The sequence below is a fragment of the Haliotis asinina genome, chromosome 13, assembly GCF_037392515.1.
Source record: "Haliotis asinina isolate JCU_RB_2024 chromosome 13, JCU_Hal_asi_v2, whole genome shotgun sequence".
NCBI lineage: Eukaryota > Metazoa > Mollusca > Gastropoda > Lepetellida > Haliotidae > Haliotis > Haliotis asinina.
In genome coordinates, this window is record NC_090292.1 from 47,682,400 (window position 1) to 47,707,762 (window position 25,363).

Consider the following 25,363-nt stretch of genomic DNA (forward strand, 5'->3'; position numbering starts at 1 on the left):
TGGATTGCATCTTTCAAACCCAGAATATTTAGAGACCACTGCCCTATTGCTGGTATGTAGACGAGTGTGGCTTTATATATCCGAAGAAGCAAATCGTACACAGTTATTTGTGTACTTTGTTCTCAATTCGATGCTACGGATATTACTTTCATCATTTTGGAAAACGCGTCATGAAGTAGTAATTTCAGAGAGCACCAAAATGAATTGGAACTGCTGTACGAAGTTGGCAGTATCTAAATTATTCTAAATCACTGCTATCTAATTGAAGAAAATTACATAGTTTTATAAATATTTGTATCGTATTGTATTTGTATCGTATCGGCAGTAATAATATCTTGGAAAATAGTCGTGGCAGAATTTCCACTGTTATGTGAAACTGAAGTCAATCTATCATGTTTGACAAACAAAGAATAACAAAACGTTTCTGTTGTCTTTGATATCATAAATGTCGACAATTGTAAGATTGGGCTTGTCAAAAATGAAACGCAACTTTTATGTACAAAACTGATTTGTCAGGGCGTTCTTGGAAAATCTGATGGCATGCAGTTTTCAGAAATCACAAATTTACGAAGTGAAGATAAAAGTAGCTCCCATTCCATCCCTCAAAGCGATTGTTCCCCTATGACTGTCGTAAGTCTTACGTTGAAGTATGGGACTCTAAGCGACTAGCAGGACCGGGTGATCAGGCCCGCGGACTTGGCTGAGAGATTGTATCCCAATTACGTAGATCGATTATCATGCTGTTGATCACCGGAATATCTGGTCCAGACTCGGTTTCTTACTGAACGCGGTCATACAGCTACAGTGTGGCTGAATTTGACGTTAAACACAAAAACCCAATAATTTCATTTCCTGATATTTTAAAAATACATTGTCATAAACTGATTACCTGTAGTGATAGATTGTCGTGTATTTGTTGGTATCACCCTTTACATATAGACCGTGTAGTGGTTAGAGCGCCCGCCCGCAGCGCGGAAGGTCGATGGTACGATTCCGCAGCGGTGTCATACCAAAACACTAATGTATGGTACTTGTTGGTCCCTGTCTGGCGTTCGGCATTACTGGGTACAACAGGGACTGGTCAGTTCAGAGTTGGCACCCGTGGCGAGCCACCTCCTCGTGGTGGGTGCTGGGTAACGCCAAGAGCTCGCCAACACCCCCGTGTGGATCCGGGGGCATATTTGGTCCACCAACCTGTTGGCCGTGGGTTGCGGTCTTGTGTCGGAGGAGGACGAGAGTCTGGGGGTTGAGGGCACTGGGAGCCTGTAACCGCGTTCCCTTTGCTCAACACACCCCTTCGACCCTTACTTCACCTAGACGGGTGGTAGAACTGGCCCGGTTCTATCAATCGGCTGGTCACGCCAAGCACTGTGCATGGTAGATATATATTATTTGCACATGTCCTTATTTTTTGGGCCTTGGATATTTTGATCTTGTAAGATACATTTATTGATTACTATAAATTGCCTAGAGTCCTATGCCAGAAAGCGGTGGCTCATGGGCCAATCTGGCAATATTGACCTCCAAATTCAATATGTGTCCAATTAAGTGTCACGGGCAGAACCACCCCGGCATTTAATTTGGTATGCAAGTATTGCTATTTGCGTCATAATTGCTGGAGTATAACATCCCTGTATCCCTGGTGTTGGCATCTTGGAGATCCGGTGCTACTTGACACCGTCCTTGTTGACACTCCATGGTGGGTGGGGAGCAGGGATGCTGAATACTCTTCCTTTCATGATGTCTTCCCAACAACCTGGTTCATCTCGCTGTGAAAAAAAGAGGCGTCTGGTTGAAACAGATTGTACACCTGAAACCATTCCTGTAAATGTCGATTCTTGGGCTCGATTTATAGTGATTGAGTCTAAGGACTTTCTACCAATCAAACTCAATCCCTTCGCAATTTCAAAAGCTATCTCTGGAAATTGTGGTGCAGTAAAGAACGTTACCCGTCTTCGTAGTGGCTCGCTTTTGGTTGAGTGTGCACGGAGACAGCAATCTCTCAATCTGCTGTCTGTCAAGAACTTTGCCAATATCGAGGTTGCTGTGTCTGTACACAGGACATTGAATTCTTGCCGTGGCATCATACGGGACAAAGCTCGTTGTCTCTGTGATATGTCAGAGAAGGATATAGCTCTTGAACTTGAGGACCAAGGAGTTACAGCAGTGAAACATTTCACTTTCAAGAAAGATGGTAATATCACTCCAACTAATACTTACCTCTTAACCTTTTCGCGATCTTCTCTTCCACAGTCAATAAAAGCTGGGTATGTTAACATCGGGGTGGATGTGTATGTCCCCAATCCACTACGGTGTTATAAGTGTCAGCATTTCGGTCATGGGTCTAACTCATGTCGAAACCCTGATGTGTGTCATTGCTGTGGTGACCATCATGAGGGTGCAGACTGTGAGCATGACATAAAATGCGCAAACTGTGAAGGCCCACATGCAGCTTCATCCAGGTCCTGTCCTGTTTATATACGGGAATCCAAAATAATGAAAATCAAATGCGAAAAGAACATTTCATACCTTGATGCCAAGAAACTATTTACAAGTCAAACTTCAACTGCGTTGAACATATCTTATTCTGCGGCAGTCACCCGCACTGTAGCTACATCCTCGACTGCTTGTCAGACTGACTTGACCTGGGTTCAGTCAGAAAGACCTGTTAATTCAGGAAAAACACTTACTTCAGCAGTCACTCAGTCTACTATCGGGTCTCAGACTGAAATTCAGCCTTCGAAATCAAAGACGTCTGTTTCACAGCCAGCTCATTCAAAAACAGGTACTGACCAAACAGGAAAGAAGAAAGGAAAAAGGTTAAATAGAAACTATCCACCCATTGTCCCATCACCTCCAGAGGTCCCGCTACAAAACCCGTTTGAACCTCTGGATATGGAGGTTACTCCTTCCTCACAAGGCAGTCGGAGGAACAGCTCCTCCTCAAATACCCGTGGACGATCACCAATTGAGCCACCATGACTCAGTTGGATAATATAATTCAGTGGAATTGCAGAGGGCTTAAAAATAACTTCAGTGAAATACAATTACTCATTCAAGACCCTCAACCGTCAGCATTATGTCTTCAAGAAACTTATCTTATAAATACTGATAATTTTAACTTAAGGCGATACACTGATTATCATTCTTTCTCTCCCCCAGGAGATAAGGCTACTGGAGGCTCTTTTATTTTAGTCCATCAGAGCGTCACTCATAGCCCTCTTACTCTAAAAACGGATCTTCAAGCTGTTGCTATTCGTCTGACTCTGCACATTGTGCTGACATTGTGCAGTTTGTATATACCTCCCTCTTCCAGTATTCAACAATCAGATCTTCAAAAACCCTTTGATCAACTTCCGAAGCCATGTCTTATCATGGGTGACCTTAACGGGCACAACCCACTTTGAGGAGGTGTCCATACTAACACCGAAGGTAAACTCCTGGAGGAATTCATTTCCAATAACAATTTATGTATTTTCAATGATGATTCAGCCACTTATTTACATCCAGCTACGGGAACATATTCTTCCCTGGATCTATCACTTGCTGACCCCATTTTATATAATGAATTTGAATGGACGGTCCATGATGACCTATGTGGGAGTGATCATTTCCCCACCATTCTGAAAACACTCAACCCTTGTGATGATCCACCGATATTTAGATGGAACTTTGCCAAGGCTGACTGGTCGTTATATAAAATATTGTGTAATGATGACTTAAAACCTGATGTTTTTGTGAACAGCGAAGATCCAATACAGTTGTTTTCCGATTTATTGAATGGCATCGCTGACCAAACTATACCTAAGTTCTCTGCAGTTCCACATATCCGTAAGCCATGGTTCAACAATGAATGTAAACAGGCCAGGAAAAAGTATTTTCGCCGACACCCTACTGTACATAATCTTGACAAAGTCAAAATTTTAAATGCCAAGGCTAGACGTTCTTTTAAACAAAATAAGCGTCAGACTTGGCGAAATTATGTATCGAAAATCAATTCACGCACGCCTATGTCAAAAGTGTGGAACATGATTCAAAGAATAAAGGGCAAAGGTTCTAAATCTACTGTTCACCATCTGAAAGATGGTGATAATTTATTAACAAATAAATCTGACATTGCCTATAAACTTGGTGAAACTCTCGCCAAGCATTCATCTTCATCAAATTATGTCCCTCAGTTTCAAAAGTTTCAGAAACATCAGGAGAGGAAAAGATTAAATTTTACCTCAGAAAACGGTGAGGATTATGATGAATTATTTTCAATACATGAACTACATACCGCCCTTGAGCAAGCTCATAATACAGCAACAGGGGCTGACAACATCCACTATCAGCTCCTGAAGCACTTGCCTGAATCGTGTCTGGAAACACTGCTAAATATTTTTGATTCAATATGGACTTCAGGGAAGTTCCCATCTTCCTGGCGTAATGCCATTGTAGTCCCGATTCCAAAACCTGGCCGGGATCATACTGATCCATCAAATTATAGACCAATCTCTTTAACGAGTTGTGTCTGTAAAACCATGGAACGAATGGTAAACAATAGATTAACCTGGTATCTGGAAACCAATAACCTTATAACAAATATTCAATGTGGTTTCAGGAAAAATCGTAGTGTCATTGACCATTTGGTACGTCTAGAATCCTTTGTCAAAAATGCAGTATCGATATTCTTTGATTTGGAGAAAGCATACGATACCACTTGGAAGCATGGCATTTTAAAGGATTTACATGACTTCGGTTTAAGGGGTCGTTTGCCTCTTTTTATATCACAATTTTTTAAAAGACAGGCAGTTTCAAGTCCGAGTAGGTTCTACCCTGTCTGATCATTACAATCAGGATCAGGGTGTTCCGCAAGGCAGCATTTTGTCTGTGACCTTATTTAATATCAAGATCAACAGTTTATCCAAGGTTTTAAACGATTCAATAGATGGATCACTTTTCGTGGATGATTTTAATATTTCCTGTCGCGGTAAGAATATGCATACTATTGAACGGCAACTGCAATTATGTTTAAACAAAATAAATAAATGGTGTCTTGAGAATGGTTATAAATTTTCTAAGACAAAAAGTAATTGCATCAATTTCTGCCGTAAGTATAAACCACATAAGGACCCAGAATTATTTTTAAATGGCACTCCTATCAAAGTCGTTAAGAAGGCCAAGTTCTTAGGTTTGATTTTCGACTCTCATTTAACTTTTCTTCCGCATATCAAATCCCTGAAAACTAAATGTCTGAAGGCACTTGATCTATTGAAAGTTGTGTCAAACTCAAAATGGGGAGGGGATCAAGCTACTCTCCTGCACCTATACCGTTCACTTGTCCGTTCGAAGCTTGATTATGGCTCCATCATTTATGGTGGAGCCTGTAAAAGCAATCTACAACTCCTTGATTCCATCCACCACCAAGGTCTGAGCCTTTGTCTTGGGTCGTTCCGAACTTCTCCTATTGACAGTCTCTATGTGGACCATCTCTTACACAGCGCCGTATCAAATTAGCTTTACAATATAATACAAAACTATACTCTAACGAATCCAACCCTGCTTTTAACTGTGTTTTCGATCCTCTTTATGAGCATTTATACAACAAAAAACCTTCTCTTGTTCCGCCTCTTGGGCACAGAATTAAACCATTCATTTCTGCTGCCGGCATTGAGCTGAAAAGTATAGCGCCTTCTCGACTTCTTTCTTCTCCTCCTTGGCAATTAGTGAGGCCACAAGTTGACCTCACATTAACAAAGTTAAAAAAATCAGACACAAACGAATTACAATATAAACAAGAGTTTATGCAATTAAAAAATAATTATAGTACATACAAATCCTTATTTACAGATGGGTCCCAGGATGGTGGCACAGTTGCTCGTGCCACTGTCATTGGATCCAGAACAATATCTTCTCGATTACCTGATAACAGCTCCATTTTCACTGCAGAAGCAAACGCAATATTAACGGCTCTTCAATATATTCAAAGACATCCTAATCATGTACAGTATATAATTTTTTCTGACTCTCTTTCTTGCCTTCAGGCTATTAAAAATTTGTCTTGTAAACACTTTTAATTGACATAATTGAATTGTATAATGATCTTGCAACTGGCCAGTGCGACATCGTCTTTTGTTGGTTACCCAGCCATGTAGGTTTTTCTGGGAATGCAATGGCCGATCTTGCTGCTAAGGCTGCACTCAACAAATCTGTGACACCACTTCTTACTCCATACAGTGACTATAAAGCTAGCATTAGAACTTACATTCGTGATCTGATGCAAAAGAAATGGGACACGCAAGTGGGAATAAATAAATTACATGCCATAAAACCTTATATTGGTTACACTCACTTGGGCTGTCAGTCCAGATTTGAAGAGGTCATTATGCGACGATGTCGCATTGGCCATATGCGTTACAACCACAGTTATTTACTGAAAGGCGATGATCCTCCGTTTTGTATCCCTTGTGATGAGAGAACCACGGTCAAGCATATCCTGCTTGACTGTGCTGAATTCTCCATCATAAGGGATAACTATTTCAATGTCAAAACAATGAAGGATCTTTTTAGCACAGTTAGTACTCATTTAATTCTTGGATTTTTAAAAGAAATTGATTTTCTTATTGAATTGTAATTGATATGTTCTGTAGATAGTTGTATTTTAATGATTGGTAGTTTAAATTAGTAACTTAGATTGTTAGTGGCTGTACCCTCAAAGGGGGTTGAAGTATTGTAAAATTATTGTCCTCCTGAGAGGGTACGTAAGTCCAATACTCTCATAGTTAATTTAAATCTACTACTAGTTTTTAATCGTAGAATATTTGGTGTTTTAAGTAATGGCTAAATTTCAGGATAATCGCCAATAGCTGAGGGGATGGTGTAAATCCAGCTAGGGTTCATGCAGGTAGCAGAAGTAATGTAAGTCCCCATGGACCTTAGTATGGTGATCTACCTTCAGTTGTTGGCGATCTATAGCCCCGGTTTTATGTTGTATTGTCTTCTTTAATTCCAATGTTTTAACTTTCAATGCTAGTTTTATGTTCTGTGATACTCTAGTGTTTTTACTGTCCTTCGCTGACAGGTTTTAATTTTTCTCTTTTCTCATCTTAACATTACTGTAACTTATATTGTTCTCGTCACGATATGGCTGCAATATTGCCGATGTGACGTTAAATATTAACTCACTAACTAACTAACAGTTCAGAGTCAGTATAATGTGTCTTGGTGGGGTATTAACTGCTGAACTGTACCCGACCTTGCAAGTTGACGCATTCTGTCTTGAAAGGCTACAATTTAAGTTTCCGACAAGCAAAAAGTCGCTGTCAGGGTATTTGCTGGCTTTTATTCAAATTCTAATAAAAGTTGAATTTATTTGCATAGTGTAGCAATATAGACAGTAGCCCATCTAAATTCAATCAATTCTTGGGTGAAAGCCAAGACACGGACAGACCCCGGCTAGCAACTTGACCCATTCTCTCCTTTGGTTTTCGACTTTGAAAGGTCACTTTCAGGGAACTAGCTGGATTTTGTTGAAATTTTATTAAAATTGGAATTTATTTGCATAGCAAAGCTGTACAAACACTAGATCATCTGAGTTTAATAAATTCTGGTGTGAATATCTATGACATGCACAGTACCCGTTCAACTTGACCCGTTCTTTGCAGAAATGCTACAATATTAGTCTTCGACAGTCAAAAGTCACTTTTAATGTACGTGCTATTTTTAGTTGAAAACCTACTGAGATTGGGATCTCTGTGCATAAGTATTTTTAATCCCCTCGATATATTGTTCAAATTTGATGAACTTAAACAACCCGTGTCATTTGCTCTTTGAGTGTGTTATGCGAAGACGAAAAGTAAAGTGATGATGGAAAACAATATCCTTGAAAATTCCTTTAAAATTTGAACAGCCATACCATCTAACATGAATGTCGGAAAATATATTTATGAATGATTATTCCTTCAAACCGCTTAATTATATGTAATTAAACTTACACCACGAGTTAGGATATGAAATTTTCTACGTTTCTGTGTAATTTCAAGGACGTAGGTAAGTCCAGTGCATATCTCTCACAACCGTCACTTTTTAAAGCATTCAGACGTAATTACATGTATTCTGAAGGAAATACGAAATACAGGATCCCATCTATTCCCAGACCTACATATGTATATATATACACAATGAGGACACTGATTGGAAGTTGCGAGAGCACATCGGGGACTTGGAACTGCTTTTACTTTATGTAAACTGCAAACAATAAATCAAGTTTGTATGTTTGACGTGATTAAAATCTGATATATCATGCGATCCTTTTTTTCTCTTATTGAAGGTGGTGAAAAGAATCGTAGAAACAGATGCGCTGCAATCGGCGGGTTTTTTGTTGTTGTTGTTGTTGTTGTTGTTGTTGTTGTTGTTGCGAGGTTGAAGTGCTTCTGTCAATGCAGATAATGGCAGTAGATCAGGTAGATACTAAAACTGATACCTAGGATCCAACATCTTCAAATGCCATTTACTTCCGCTGAGATGTTACCTTTTCTCTCTTGCCTTCAAAACAGAAACATAAAAGAAAAGAAACAAGGAAACAACTTGGCATGCTGTTTTGCAGTTTACTTACTGAGTGCATATAATTGATTCAGATATCTCTTGAATGTTGACTGCCAGAATAGTAAAACAACTACACTTAAAACGTCACACAGCTGTAGTTATCAGAAATGCAAAATTAATCCTTTACTTGACCATGTTTGCTTCTCTAAATAAACTACAGGTTTTTCATTTTTCTTTACTTCAATTATTTCTTTTTTTCTGTACTTCAGTGTCAGTCCATTCAGGTAGTAAGCTAACTTGAGTTTTGGATACGTTAATTTGCTCTAGTTAGTGGTAGCATTGATACTGTCCAAAGAGCATGGGGCGTTGAGATACCTTTTTCCATGTGTATGTACAATGTGCAGGAACAAATGAACAACAGGTGTTCCATTCAGGGTTTTATGTATTAGCAGTCTGACATTTCCATAAATGTGTATAAATAACATTTTACTCTCAAAACTTGTTTGTTCTTACAACATGGCAGCAAAATTGTTACATCTGGACTGCTTATTCCTCCATCAGTTATGGAGGGTGTCCAAGAACACCTGGTGTCCCAGTGCACCACAATCATCTAAGAAGTATGTTGCATCCAACGGCTGGTCTGTCTCAGCAGACGGGTTTACTCCAGTAATACAATAAGGTGTTGCTGTCATATACCGACAGACAGTGACATGAGTGACAAGTTCACTATTTATTCATTAAAATGGCTTCTGCTGCTGTCTCTTGTGGTTCACCAGTAGATAAAGAGAAGGTATTAAAAAATGAAATAACATAGGTTGAAGAGTTTGCTCCCTTGATGAGCTGTCAGTATGCAGTTCTCAGAGTGCTGGTCTAAACTATTTGAAGGCCAGCTCACTGCTCTACCAAGAAGGCAAGATCACTGTTGATAGGCATATAGTATAGTATATAGGCAATCGATGGGATAGGGATGGGCTTTTTTCATGTGTAATGTGTTTTACAAATTCATATACTGCTGGATATTTCTAGGTCAGCTACAAAAGATGTAAGTTTGCTTCTTTTATCACAAGAAACAGTTGTTTGTTTCATACTGTTTGTGTTTAATTTGTGAACGGAAGCTTGAAGAGACATGGTATGATGACATACAGTATGTTGAGGCTGAATAAAAGATGTGGAATGCTGCCTAAATATGTCACACATGTATTACAAACATCACTTGAGGGTGGTTATTCTGCTTCCACCAGCTGTATATGCAGTTTTAATTGTCATATAATCTCTCAGTATTGCTCCATACGGTTACAAAATGACCCATGCATTTTTTTACTGAAGGGGCTTTTTGTCCAAACATTTCATGGAAGAACACAGCAAGGGTAGAGTAAGATAACAGGGTGCATTCTTTAATATCAATCACTTGATTGTCTAGTCCACACATGATTATCTCAGTTCTGAACTAGAATATACCAAGGGCCAGAGTTGGGGTTTGTGTTAGGGTTAGGTACACTGCTGCATACATCATAGCAAGGGTAGAGTTACATCACAGGCCACTGTCTTTCACTCACCATATCAATCACTTGATTGTCTAGTTCACACCTGATTTTTTTCAGTTCTAAACCACAATATACCCAAGGCTAGGGTTTGTGTTAGTGCACAGGCAAACTGTAGAGCAAATTGGTTGCGCACCATGGAGAAAATGACCAGTCGTCTTACATGTTAGCGAAGCGAGCAAACCCCACATTTCAAACACATTTCAAAACCCATGTTGAACAATTACTGACGTGAAATATATTTTATTCGACATTTCAAACACATCACAGTATATCAGACTGTTCTTCAAGGGTCAAGTTCGATTTCAAGTTAAGTGTCTAGTCCACACCTGATTATTTGTGACTGCAAATAACCAAACAGTAATCTTAAGTGAAACTTGACGTCGATTTAATCTGTAGGTTTGACTTAACTATACACTGAAAATATGGTGCATTCGAAAACTCGACTGAAGTTTCAACCACTGTTAAGTTACCTTAAAACTTCTTTTACAGTTCAGACTGGAATAACAATAAATGTTTGTTTATTTGTATGGTTGTTTGTTTTCTGCACTCATTAATATGTCCGGTTATATTATGAAAGTAAGTATGTGAGTCTGGACCATACAATTCAGTGATAGAGATCATGAGCCAATCTACACAAGATGGACATAGTGGCTTGCATAATACAGACACAAACATGTTCCAGATTGTTCTTATAACCAGCAAGTGATGCTGGATGACTTCAAGACAATCACAACACTTGCATGGAACAGATATATTGAATGTGCATTTTCTTCAAAAGGTCAAATGGTGAAGTTGACTCTGAAAAGAGTCGAGATATATCAACGTGTGTGAGGATGTAGATGACAGTTTTTAAGAAGATAAAAGTAGTTACAAGATAATCATTTTCTGGTGGTCAACTAGTCTTGAGAGTGATCATGCACACCACAGACCATACCATCCATATGGTGAATTGGTAATACAGAGTTGCTAAAGGGCTCCCATGTCTTCAAGGTGGTTTGTGTAGCATCAAAGAGAGTTGTGTGTGGTTTTGTATATGGTGGATGGTCTACGTAGGATGGATGGTCTACATAGTGTAAATGATCACGACAGGGAGTATGGCCTACATGGGGTGGACGGTCTGCTTAACGCACTCTTCCAGTATCTTTGAGTTCAGGAACCAGGATCAGAGTGTGGCACCTGTATTGAATTTGAGGGTTGATGATATAAGGTAAGGGTGTTACACTTGCATAATATCTGAGGGTTAAGGAGCCAAGGTGTAAGGAACCAGAGTATGTGGTACCCTTTTAGTAACCAAGGGGTATATACCCAGTGTACATGTGTCGCAACATAAGCATGGTTCAGGTAAACTGAATCTATAATAAAAATTAGCGTTTACTAAAATTATAATGTTTTTTTATGGGTTCGCATATTGGCTAATAGGTGTCGTTTGTGGTATCCATGTTAGCTACAGATATTAGTAAGATTATGCATCCATTAAATTCACACTGTAAGATTACATATGATACCGTCATTATTCCAATCCGCACTGTAATCATTGTCATGACAGACAAGGACACACAGGCCAGAATGACATCATGTGTATTTGACATTCATATGTTCCCCTGGGAGGGGAATATATGGAACCTGTGGTATGGGTACAGTCCTTAACAAAGAAAATGATGTTACTAAGTACACTACATATTGATGGAGTGGAGTTCAGAAACAAAAGCATTGAAATATCTGTTTGGTGGCGTTTGGTGACCGTTAAAGTTAATCCCGTGAGTTGGGACAATAAGTGAGTGAGTTTACTTTTACCCCCCCCCCCCCCCTCCCCCCCCCCCCCCCCCCCACTGAGCAGTATTCCAGCTATATGGCGGCTGCCTGTAAATAATCGAGTCTGGACCAGGCAATCCAGTGATCAACAACACGATCGTCGATCTGAGAATCGATGACGTGTCAACCAAGTCTGACGACTTGCGAGTCTGGCGAGTCTGACCACCCGATACCGTTAGTCACCACTTACGACAAGCACATTCGCTTCACAAGTTTAAAGCATACGAAGCTTCAAAGTTGTTTCACGTATTTCCAATTGTTACTACATGTTTAATCCAGTGAGTGAGTGAGTTTTACGCTCGTTATTAGCAACATCACGGTGATGTGGAATTGGCCCCGTAAGCGTTTAACTGAACAACATGTGTTCGTTTAACATCTGGCTACATTTTGTCAATATCTGCCAGCACCTACAGGAGCTGAATCCGGGGCTGAATCCGGGGCTGTGGGTGAATCAAGCTGCGGAAGTTACTATCCTGTTGCCATGGTTTTCAAATATTTTGTTATTGTTGTATCTTCTCGATTTTCTGTGTCACTCAACAGATTTTATAGATACCGCTTGCTCCTTGTGAGGAGGTGTTTGCGAGGAGCTAACAGTCCATAAAATAGCCTTCATAGCAAAACCTTCATAATATATAATTAACTTGGCATTTGGTTTACTCCAAATTTTAAGTTGAAGTTTTGTCTTTCGAAAAGAATATCAGATATCGGAATTTAGCTCTTCGGTCAAGGATAAAGGATTGATGATCGCCACGACAATGACAAGCATGTAATTTGTAATTTGTAAAAGTATTTCCAGTTGATCAGGTTAACGACCTTCTCTCTGATATATAAGTATATTTATTCATATATATTTGATAATTATATATGAATGTTGCATGTTTCATGGTGACATGGTCAATTTCTATAGTTAGTTTTAAGGAAGATTGACCAAAAATCACCATGTTTGTTGTTGTTTTTTTTCTTTTTTCATTTTGTGTAATTTTTTGTACGAAGTGCAGTATTTGTGTGCAGCACAAGTGTATTTATTTCGAATATAGATATCTGCTCTACACTTGTTTGATTATGTCAAACGAATATTTTCTTGGGCAGCAGAAAAGTTCACCAAATAATGTTTTCCATTGTGGAAGCTTAATGTTATTGCCAACTGTATCGAAATCAAAATAATGTTTGTAGTGTTTATGTTTCAGTTAAGGATATTTTATCTGCACTCGCTTTATCAATGCCAACCAAATGCTAAGAGTGTTGGCCTCTTGCAGAGGTAACCTTCTGGGGACCTCGAACAGACTGTCGTTATCGCCATATATCTGAAATGGACATAAACCAATCCAGTTTATGTAAAGTGATATCTCAACTATAAAACGAACAAATGCATACGTCTTTGCCGGTCTGCCCAGTGAGAATGTGACGTAGCACATTGGTGAAACCTGAAGAGACAGGTTCGTTTCCACACCCCACCATTCACTAAAAAGATCCTATAGCAGACTTTATTAGCATGTGTGTAGTTTGACAAATCTTGCCTGAACCTACCCGAAACTGAGTCTCTGTAATCTTGATGGAGAGAACCGACGTGACATTTGGTGTGATCGAGGGACTGGAAGATGTCAGACTTCTTCCCCAATACCCACCAACAGCAGTATTGTAGAGGATGGTGTATGAGCGAGACCACCAAAATGTTATATGAAACACGAATTTCCTGCGGCCCCTATCTTTCAGCTGTATTCCAGACCTGAAGAAGATGATTATTATTCACTACACATTATACAGCCAAAAACGGTGTCTATTGTTTCCATTAGTTCAAGATATGATTTTGGGTTGGTAACTGATGGCCATCCAGCGATGGGCATAATAATCAGTCTGTGAAACTAGGACTTGATGACATGCATAAACAAAGTCAGCAAGAATAACCACCTGCTTCTGTCTCTTATGACAAGCATGGTCGCTGAAATACAATTCCGTCATTTCTGACCACGAGTATTGCCTGTTCTTCCCTTCCAGATTATTAACAGACTGAATTTAAATAAACATCTCATCTAGAGTAAATCATAATTCACTCAAGCCCGTTCTAGCAGTCCCAGCAAAGCCAAGCATTTACCGAAACCACCTACGCTCACAGCCTGGAAAGTCAACTGTCAAAACGTTGATAATTGTAACCTTCACAAAGACCTACCAACTGACTCCATCTGCAACTACCTCTACGATAATCTCCGCACCAGTCGACAAGGGTTCAGGGAGAGGTGTGATGAACTCTCCCACTTGCTGTAACGAAGACAATGTTCAGGTTTGTGTTACATAACAACTAGACATGGGGCAGGGAGAGGCATCCAGCATAACCGCACCTGTTGTAAACAAGACAATGAGAAAGTGTATGTTGAAAAACAACTTGAGGGGCGTGTAAGATATTAGGTAGAACTGAAGCAGTATGTGTAATTTTCAGTGCTTTATATCACAAAGCAAAGCATACTGTGCTATCTTTTGTGTCCTTGATTGATTGCTGCTAGATTGATGCATATTTATGGTAACTTTTTTGTATCGTCAGTCAGTGTATTTTACAATAGGTTCACACGTCAAACATGAAAGGGTGGATATGTTGAAGGGCATGCACTTAAATGTGTCACTTTACTGGGTCCATCCAGAGGGTTACCGAGTCAGTCCAAAGGGTCTGCATGCACCGTCCTATGTCCAATGGTACGTTGTCATGGAAACATTTTCCTGACGTGGTCAGTAGGTAGGAGAATCCGGTGGGACAGGTGACAATCACGTTGGTCTGGTTCGTCATCACCGAGAGTGCATTCAGAACCCGGAAGTCGCTGCATGCAACTAGAAACAACACAGATTTCTCATCATGAAGGTAACCAGGATAAGAATCACAATGTCTCCCCTCAAAATGCATACTAGGACAAAATCCTCCACAAAATCATTTTTTTCAAAATACGTGATAGAGGCCGAAGTCTTGCCAATAAGTCAGTTGAAGATATTGTGCCTGAACTGACATGTCAGGGTGTCATCGAATGAAAACGTTTCACCTTTTGAAAAGAAGACCGTGTGTTCTCATCAAACACATATCTATTATCTTTCGACTCCCAGGTACTACCTAGTTCTATCAAAGTCGGGTGTTTTGCAATGCGTGTGGAACTGTTCATCCTGCAACCAACATGTTGTTTCATTTGTGAGAAGTTTTCCCATGAGAAAATGTCTTACAGGAATACGATTACCTGCTACAGAGTGAGTGGGTGAGTTCATATTTAACGTCACAACGGTAATATTTCAACCATATCGTGACGAGAACATTTAACACTGAAAAAGAATATATTTATATCATGAACACCTGTCAACTAAGGACAGTAAAAGAACTAGAATATCACAAACGGAATTAAAACTAGCGTGGAAAGTTAAAACTAATGCCACTGTTCGTACAATACAATTTAAAAACGGGCTATAAATTGCCAACAACTGAAGGTCCCATACTAGGGACCATGGGGACTTACAGTACCTTTGCTTCCTGCATGGACCCTAGCTGGATCTACACAATCCCTTCATATGTTAGCAATTGAGTCACATCGATTTTAGTTACTAATTCAGTCCTCCAAAATTAAACTATTTATCTATTTACAGTTCAATTAACAAATCTAATTCCTTTAAAATGCAATAATTAAATGAGGGTTAATATTGCTAAAAACATCATTCATAGTTTGTGAATTAAAATACTGATTCCTTGTGATGGAATACTCAACACAGTCAAGCAGGATATGCTTGACTGTGATTCTTTCACCATAAGGGATACAAAACAGAGGATCCTCACCTTTTAACAGGTAGACATGAGTAAATCTAGTATGACCAATACGACATCGTCGTAAAATGACCCCTTCAAATCTGGACTGACGACCCAAGTAGGTGTAACCAATATACGGTTTTGTTTCATGTAATTTTTACGTACACTCTCAGGAGGACAATAGTTTTACGATACTTCAACCCCATTCGAGGATACAGCCACTAACAAGGACAGTTGCGAACTTAAACTTACAATAATAAAATATGTATCTACTTACAATTCAGTTTATAAATCTAATTCTTTTAAAAATGCAATGATGAAATGAAAAGTTCTGTTATTTAAAAGAGCCTTCATAGTTTGGGAATTAAGATACTGATCCCTTGTGATGGAATACTCTACACAGTCAAGCAGGATATGCTTGACTGTGATTCTTTCATCACAACGGATACAAAACGGAGGATCGTCACCTTTATTTATGTGTATATCTTGTGTGGTCAGTGTGACATCGCCACATGATTACCTCTTCAAATCTGGACTGACAAGCCAAGTAGGTATAACCAACATAAGGTTTTTATAGCATGTAATTTATTTATGCCCACCTGGGTGTCCCACATCTTCTGCAGCACATCAGACCAGTGAAGCTCCCGTGGTAGAATAGGCCTTCAGCAACCCATGCTTGTCATAAAAGGCGACTCAGCTTGTCGTAAGAGGCGACTAACGGGATCGGGTGGTCAGGCTCGCTGACTTGGTTGACACATGTCATCGGTTCCCAATTGCGTAGATCGATGCTCATGTTGTTGGTCACTGGATTGTCTGGTCCAGACTCGATTATTTACAGACCGCGGCCATATAGCTGTAATATTGCTGAGTGCGGCGTAAAACTAAACTCACTCACTCACTCTGCAGCACATCACGGATAAAAGATCTAATGATGGCTTTATAATCCATGTATGGAATAAGAAGCGGTGTCACCGATTTGTTGAGTGCTGCTTTTTCAGCAAGGTCAGCCAATGTGTTACCAGAGATTCCTACATGGCTGGGTAACCAACAAAAGACGATGTCGTATTGGCCAGTGGCAAGATCATTACACAATTCAATAATTAAAAGTGGATGTTTGCAAGAAAGAGAGTCTGAATTGATTATATATTGTTTACGTCTAGGGTGTCTTTGAATATATTTAAGAGCCGTTAGTATGACGTTTGCTTCAGCTTTAAAAATAGAACTGTTATCTGGTAATCAAGAAGATGTTGTTCTGGATCCAATGACAGTGGCACAAGCTACTGCACCACCGTCCTTGGAACCATCTGTAAATAAGGCTTTGTAATTGCTATATTAATTTTTTAGTTAACTATATTCCTGTTTATATTGTAATTCATTAGTTTCTGATTTTGTAAATGAAGTTAATGTTTGGTCGACTTGTGCGTACCCAATTGCCAAGGAGGAGAAGAAAGAATACGGGAGGGAGCTATGTTTTCCACCGCAATGCTGCCCACAGACGGAAAGGGTTTAATTCTGTGCCCAAGAGGTGGAACAACAGAAGAGTTCTTGTCGTACAGATCCTCATAAAATGGATTAAAAACACAGTTATATGCAGGATTACATTCATTAGAGTATAATTTAGTAATAAATTGCAAGGATAATTTTAAACGACGTTGTGTAAGGAATGGTTCATTGGCCTCAACATAAAGACTGTCTATAAGTGAAGTTCAGAAAGACCTAAGACAAAGTTTTAGATCTTGATGGTGGACAGAATCTAATAGTTTAGGGTTGCTTTTGCAGCCTCCACCATATACAATGGAGCCATAATCAAGTTTTGAACGGACCAGTGATTGATATAGGTGTAGGAGGGTAGGTTGATCCACTCCCCAGTTTGAGTTGGAAACGGCACCCGTGGCGAGACACCTCCTCGTGGTGGGTGCTGGGTAATGCCAAGAGCTCGCCGACACCTCCGTAGTGGACCTGGGGGGATATTTGGTCCGCCAACCCGTTTGCCGTGGGTTGCGCCCCTGTGTCGGCAGAGGAAGGGATCCTGGTGGTTGAGGGCAATAGGAGCTTGCAACCGTGTTCCTGTTGCTCAATACACCACTTTGGCCCTGACTTCGCCTAGACGGGTGGTCGAGTGGGCCCGGTTCGATCAATCGGCTGGTCATGCCAAGCCCTGTGCATGGAGTATTATTACATTTATCAATGAACACATATCATTGGAATTGTTGTAACTTTGGACTTGGCTATAGTATCTAAAACATTTTTCATTTTGAAATATATTGTTCTGAAATTTGCGTAGAGTTCTATACCAGAAGGCGGTGGCTCATGGGCCAATCTGGTGGAACCATTAATCTTTTAATTTTTCTGCTGAAATATATCATCAGGGTATCCTTGGTGCTGCAAGCTGGAGATCCGCTTGTTTTTAGCATTGTCCTTGTGATACTCCATGGTGGGTGGGGAGCTCGAATAATGAAATCTCAACCCTAAATATGGCTTATGAAATCCCCACAAAAAAACCCAAACAAACGTCCTCTTAAAAATGATGTTGATTATGATGACCTTCCACCGTCCAGATCAATTGAGGTTCGGCCACGCTTTCTTGTGATTAAATCTGTTGATAAAACACCTCTAAAATTGAACCCGTTCGCAGTTGCCAAAGGTATTCGAGGTATTGCCGGGGAAGTAAAGAACATTAAACAGTTACGTTCAGGTGCACTGCAGGCTGAGTGTGGGAAACGGCAGCAGTCAGTCAATTTGATGAGCACAGAATCGTTTGTTGGAATTCCGGTTACTGTATCTGCTAACCACGACCGGAGGGATCATCAGAGACCGTGATCGGTTGTTTTCTGACATGACAGAGCTTGACATCATGACTGAAATGAAAGATCAAGGTGTGCTCTACGTCAAACGCTTTTCAATCCGTAAAAACAATAAAAAGTGTTCCAGCCAATACTTATCCGTTCTCCTTTTCATCTCCGACAGCTCCAAAATCATTGAAGGTTGGTTACTGCAACATCAAGGTTGACGTGTACATTCCGAACCCTCTCAGATGTTTTAAATGCCAGAAGTACGGCCACGGTGTAAAAAATTGTACATTGTCGTTATGTGTGATCTCTGTGATGAGAGGACACACACAACAGAAGATTGTACTAGTAATTTTAAAAAATGCACCAACTGCTCAGGCGACCATTCCTCATTTTCTGAACATCCATTCTAGTATGACAAAACGTTATTCAAAGCCCTGTTTCACTTATTACTAATATGCAAGCTGTTGCAGTGAGAATTACTTTACATGTAGCGTTTACGTTATGCTCTCTTTATATTTCGCCATCTTCAACGTTTGCCAAAACTGATCTTCAAGCCCTATATGACCAACTCCTGAAGCCCTGTATTATAATGGGATATTTAAATGGGCACAACCCGCTCTGGGGTAGTCTAACTACAAACGCTAAAGGTGAGTTGTTGGAGGACTTTTGTTCTGACAATGATTTATGTATTTATAATGATGGTTCCAACACATATTTATACCCTGGTACAGGGACCTATTCTGCTCCTATTCTATTCTATACAGTGGCCCCATCACCCAGAGGGGAAACACAATGATATCCACAAAAATTTCGGTGAAATGTATCTGTTTGTTTTAAGTATGTCTCTTGGAGACATATCTATGAAGGTGTAAAATCTTGAACTAATAGCTGTAATTCATGTAAATTAGTCCACTGCAGTTCCACTGTACAATATTATTGGAATACATCTTTTGGCGGGGGAATTTATTGGGGATCTACCCCGCACTCTTTTGGAGGGCGATAAGCTATGTGCCCTTGAATGGACGACGTTTTCAGAAACGTCCATGTCTTCAAGAGATCCGTATTTATTCAACAATTGAATTTTATTTTGTGACCCCTTAGGTGCTCTGCCACTTTGTTGTTTTGAAGCATCAGGCTTTGGCTTCGGTTTAATTTTCACCGTTTGTTGACTATCAGCTGTCGATTGAGACTTCGAATGTGACTGAGATGATGATGATCTGTGATCAGAAGACGACTTTGGTGTACTAGGAAGTGATTTCCCAGCCTGAGAAGATACGGCAGGGTACAAAAACTGTGGAGAATCGCAAATGACCCAAGTCAAGGAAGTTTGGCAGCCTGTGGATGATGTTATTTTAGTGTAGACTCAGATGATGTTTTTGCTACTGTAGCATAACTTTCTGGAAGATTAGATCTCTTTACCAGTTTTTTTTTTTGCCTTAGAGAAGGAGATAGTTTGAATAAATTTGATTGTTTTTTATCTCCATTTGTTCTTTCCAAATAACACACTGTTTAAAAAATGAATAATGGTCGAGTGAGCAGTTGGTGCATTTTTTAAAATCACCGTTACAATCTTCTGTTGTGTGTGTCTTCTCACCACAGTGAGGACACACAACAGACAATGTGCAAGTACTAACACCATGACCAAACTTCTGGCATTTAAAACACCTTAAAAGATTGGGTATATAGGTGTCCACATTGATGTGACAATAGCCTGCCTTTACTGATCTGGGAGCTGTTGGAGAGGAAAATGAAAACAGGTACGTATTAATGTTAATGGTCTCCTGGTTTTTACGTGTTGTAAAACGCTTAACATATGTGACCCCTTGATCTTTCATTTCTGATGCAATATCAAATTCAGACATGTCGGCGAATAATCCATCTCTATCCCTGATGATTCCTTTGCTTGTGTTAAGTGTCCTATGCGGAGATACTGATACTGGAATGCCGACGAGTGTGGTGGTAGACATCAGGTTAGTAGTCTGTTGTCTTCTGTTGCACTCAACGAGCAAAGCACCTGAACGCAAACGTGTGATATTTTTATCGTCACCAGCCATTCTTTGTATGCCTTTCTGTATCACAAAAGGGTTCAACTTTAGTCTGCTGTTATCTTGAGTCTCAATCACGACAACACGTGGCCAGTAATCAATGGAAGTGGACGGTCCTTGGTCGTTATCATCTGGATCATTGTCAAGTGGACGTTTTTTATTTGTAATGGGGATTTGAGAAGCCATGGTTATGGTTAAAAAGTTCATCATCCGAGCTCTCCACCTACCACGGAGTATCACAAGGACAATGCTAAATACAAGCGGGTCTCCAACTTGCAGCACCAAGGATACCCGGATGATATATTCCAGCAGAAAAATTAAAAGATTAATGGTTCCACCAGATTGGCCCATGAGCCACCGCCTTCTGGCATACGACTCTAGGCCATAATAAACAGTAACTTTTCCAAATTCTGTTTCAACATTCGCCAAGGCTAAAAAATTCTCAAATTTTTGTGCAACACTACAGAGTTGTAGCGCAGGGCTTGGCATGACCAGCCGATTGATAGAATCGGGCCGATTCTATCATCCGTCTAGGTGAAGTCAGGGCCGAAGTGGTGTGTTGAGCCAAAGGAACACGATTACAGGCTCCAAGTGCCCTCAACCACCAGACTACCATCATCCTCCGACGCGGGACGCAACCCACGGCAAACAGGTTGCCCAATTCGGTTGCCTCTTACAACCAACGTGAAGTAAGACAAGCTACTCGAACTGCTGGAGGAACACAAAGCACTGGAATTCATGTTGCAGGAAGATATGTGACAGGATGTAAGATGGTCGCCGCCAAAGTCGTTGAGGAACTGAACGATCTGGGAGGCCTCACATTTCAACCCTGGGCATCACCGAGCATGTCTAGACTTGCCATCTGTCAAAACCTTGCTGGCAGAAATACAAGAAATCCTTTGAACCGTTCAAAGGCGGGTCCTAGCAGGACCTATCACGGTAATAGAAGACAAAGCATGCAATAATCAACATCAAAAACCATGATGGCATGAAGATCCGCGATGTTTCCAGCCAACTTGCATTCAGATAGACTTTCCAGCTATCTCCCACATCACCAAAATTAAAAGACAGAAGGACCACGACCACTACCATCAGCATGTTCGGCCACAATCAAGATGATCAATTTGAGCAAGACGATCAATTTGAATTTTATTCATCATTCTGTGAGGTGACAAGTATCAATACGCGTGGATCAAACATTTCAGCAGACTGTTGTATGACCATTCGAAATACGAAGGGAAGAAATACTTTTGCAAACAGTGCCTGCACGGAATGAATTGACATGCCTGAGGAAAACGTGCTGAAATTTGTGCTTTACGTCATATAGGATGACTCTGAAGACCTCATGAAAACGTCGACACTGTGCCTCGGACAAAAGTTTCATGCCCAAAATGCAAGAGCATGAAGCCTGCTTGTGTTTTCAAGAAACACCTGCACAAAGCCTGCCATTTCAAGAAAAACCTGTACAACCCATGAACAGTTCCTTGTGCGACAAGACCATTGAGAATTTCAGAAAACACATCAACGTGATGGACTGAGGAAAAATAACTCATCACCAGCCCATTGTTCAATCGGAGCAAGATGTTCAATGATGACTTGGCAGTGCTGCACATGAGCAAAACCAACATCAAATTAAATCAGCCTGTTTACAGGGGATAAGTGTCCTTGATCTGTCCAAACACCTGATGTACAATTTTTACTACAACCCTATCCGCAGCCAAGTCAACAAAAAACTGTTTGACAAGATGAAGGACGACTGCACTGGCACGTTGCTGGCTAAGTACATCAGCTTGAGACCTAAGATGTACTTCATCAAGAAAGCTACCGCTGACGGAATCAGCACCGCGAAAGGCATGAAAATACATAAGGTGAAAAAACATATCAAACACGACAGAATCAAGGAAGCCCTGTTCAAGATCAAATGTTCAAACACCAAAAGAACATGCTGAGAAGCCATGAACACAGAATACACAAATTGATGATCAACAAGACCTGGTTGTCTCACATGGACACGAAACGATGAATTGCCACCAACGGAGTCACCACTTATGCTTACTGACACAGGCAAGTATCTACCAATTAACTGAATACACGAGCTCACACATGCGTAAATGTCCAAACATTTTTACGGTCTGCAAGGGTACTGGAAAGGCATTGATGCCATCCTGAAAGCTCGCCAAAGCAGCTCGATTGTCGGAATAGAAGGCGAAGCATTGCTCCAAAAATATACCATTTGGCAAGTCTACCTGGTTACATCTCGAGAAGAAAATTTGACATTTTGACACTGAATCATGTTAGCCAAGCGAACTTGCTGTTTCCCCCACACAAGAGGGTGAGATGCAAAACCTTTAAGTTAAAGATTTGACCGAAGTTGCCATAGCCTTGGATCATTGGATATCTACAAATACAGTCGCTTGACCTGGCCCACTGTGTTGCAAGTTGATTGTGGCGCAAGTTCATGGGAGCCGTGCCACAGATGCTGGCCAAGCACCATGTCCAGGTGAGATGATGTATAGCAGGAGTGCACCATAGCCAAGCCATTGTCCAGAGATTCAATCACACCCCGGACAAATGCCTGTTCTTGCGATATTTAATTGATCCCAAAAGCAGTAACAGAATGAGTCACACGCTGACAGTGAAGAGTGGATGTCCTGAACCACGTGGACAAGAGACCCGTCAAAGCCATCGGAATTAAATCCATTGAAACCTTATCGGTGTGGCATGAAGTGATGAAAATCAGTTGAAAACCTTTTACTGGACCGCGTAAGTGTTAGGTACTTTTAGCAGCTGGACAAATAAGAGGGAGACAGCAGAAGAAAAACGCCACCAATCAGATATGGTACAATGTCCGCCTGGTCGACATCAAAGTTGGCAACATAAAGTACCAAACTTGAAAAACAGGCCGTCAGGAGCGTTCGTTAGAGAAGACAAACAACATAGTCCCATCACTCACTGTGTGAGAATAGTTCTTTTGTCTGTTCGAGCTAGCACTGTATCGATGCAAAAAAGTGTGTGGCTCACCCTGGCACCGATTGTTTTTTTATTTCCTTTTTCAAAGTCCATCTCACATTGCCTTCAATTCTTGGCAACCAAAAAACTATTCCACCACGGACCCCATGTTCATTTTGAAGTCCATATCTTGGAAACTATTTGGCCGATCTTAAACAAATTTTACATGCACATCTGTAGTAGCAGATACAATAGAACTTTTGAAAGGTTCTCTTTAGGGGCCCAAATTAAAAATTGGGGCCCTGAAAATGACGTGGTCCAAAACCGATATTGTATATGCTACGTCTATGGCTTAATGACTGTCTTTAACTGAACTGAAATTGGTTCAGACAGGAGTAAAGCCAGTCTCTGGGGTTCCTGGTCGTGATATTGCAGGAAAACTGGTAAAAGCTGCATTAAACTCGCTGACTCCCTGTTGTATTACGTATTATTTCAATCATATAGCTACACATATATAATACATAACGCATATATAACCTGTTATACGTAAATAAAAGAACGTCCGTGCAGAACACCCAGACTTCCCCATCTTCAGAAACTAGTTCTGTTTGGTGTAAGGGAAAAAGACAGCAGTAAAAATATATAGATAGATAGATCATTATTAAGTTGCAGCGTTGAGACCAACTGTTTGCAAATAGAGGCGGTTTGTACTGTTTGCCTGGTAGCGTCCACCATTCACAAAATTTACCGAAAATTGAAAACATATTTTGCTTCACAAATATGCCTATAATGTGTATTATCAAGCGATCAATGTGTCCCCTAAACTTAAGTCAGATAATTTAGAATTCAGACTGTTTTCATTCGGGGAACAAATTGTTTTCAACAAATCACATTATATTAATGCAATATATTCTACAAAAGTAAAACAACGCAAGTTTACATAATATCTCCGTAGCAATATTAGGAATATTCGTGATCAGGCTGAAAGCATGCATCACCTCGCAAAACCACACAAATTTTCTTTTTTTCTATACCTTTTTGTTTCGTCTTTTCTTAAAACAGCATTGATTAAAATTATAATAAATACTTGAGTACATAAGAACAATCACCAACATAACCTCTTTTGACTCTCTGAAAGGTCAGAGATCCTGTAAGATTTGAAATTACAGGTGATGTATTTATACTAGAATATCCAGTCAATGTTAAATAACTGCATTGTCATACGCTGGTGATATCAATCATAATACTGCTGACTGTGGCGTCAGAAATAGAAAAAAAATCGTAACTTTCTGGAAGATGTAAGTGCATACCATGTCAACGTAATATCCTAACTACAGAAACTGGTAACTCATCATGTCACTAACTAAACTGTGGGATCCAGATTTAGTAATTTGCTATTTGTTTAGCAGGATTAAAGATGAGTACACCCTTAAAGAACAAACATAGATTGTGTATTACAATAACAATACTATCAAAATGCATACGCATTCGTTACCTGTGTAATACTGCCAGCCTGCCTCTTGTACACCCCCAGTGATGACTGATGAACTGTACAACCGGCAACGTTGGGACGCTGGGTTGTGCAGTACCATGTTGCACAGCAGATCATGGAAACACCACCACAAGCATGCAACTTTGTCAGAAACATTGCGTTCAGTGATGAAGGTGTCATTAAAGAGTTGTCCATCCAAACCTTCATGACGGTGAAATGACAGATTTCCACATGACTGTGAAGATAAACTGTAAGTCATGGTGATGGTGAGAACAAGCTGAACAACTTCCCACACAGCCATGCCCTTGTATCTCGATTGTGCGAATACTTCCCCGTAGTTAGAGACTGTGAGGATAGTCTGTATTGATCGATGGTATGACGCAAGTATTGTCCACACGCTCCGTTACGTTTTAAGTACGCTTGGTGGCACTGCT

At 40.2% G+C, this 25,363-nt stretch overlaps 1 protein-coding gene across 1 annotated transcript; it reads right to left on the bottom strand.

The window, feature by feature from the left end:
- Positions 1-1,086: 1,086 nt before the first annotated feature.
- Positions 1,087-25,230, bottom strand: LOC137259614 (uncharacterized). The gene is made up of 5 exons (XM_067797229.1): positions 24,933-25,230; positions 14,524-14,699; positions 14,050-14,138; positions 13,410-13,608; positions 1,087-1,263 (listed from the first exon to the last, which is right to left on the bottom strand). Exons 1-5 carry the CDS (start codon positions 25,228-25,230, stop codon positions 1,087-1,089), a joined length of 939 nt encoding a protein of 312 aa, XP_067653330.1.
- Between the last annotated feature and the right edge of the window lie 133 nt (positions 25,231-25,363).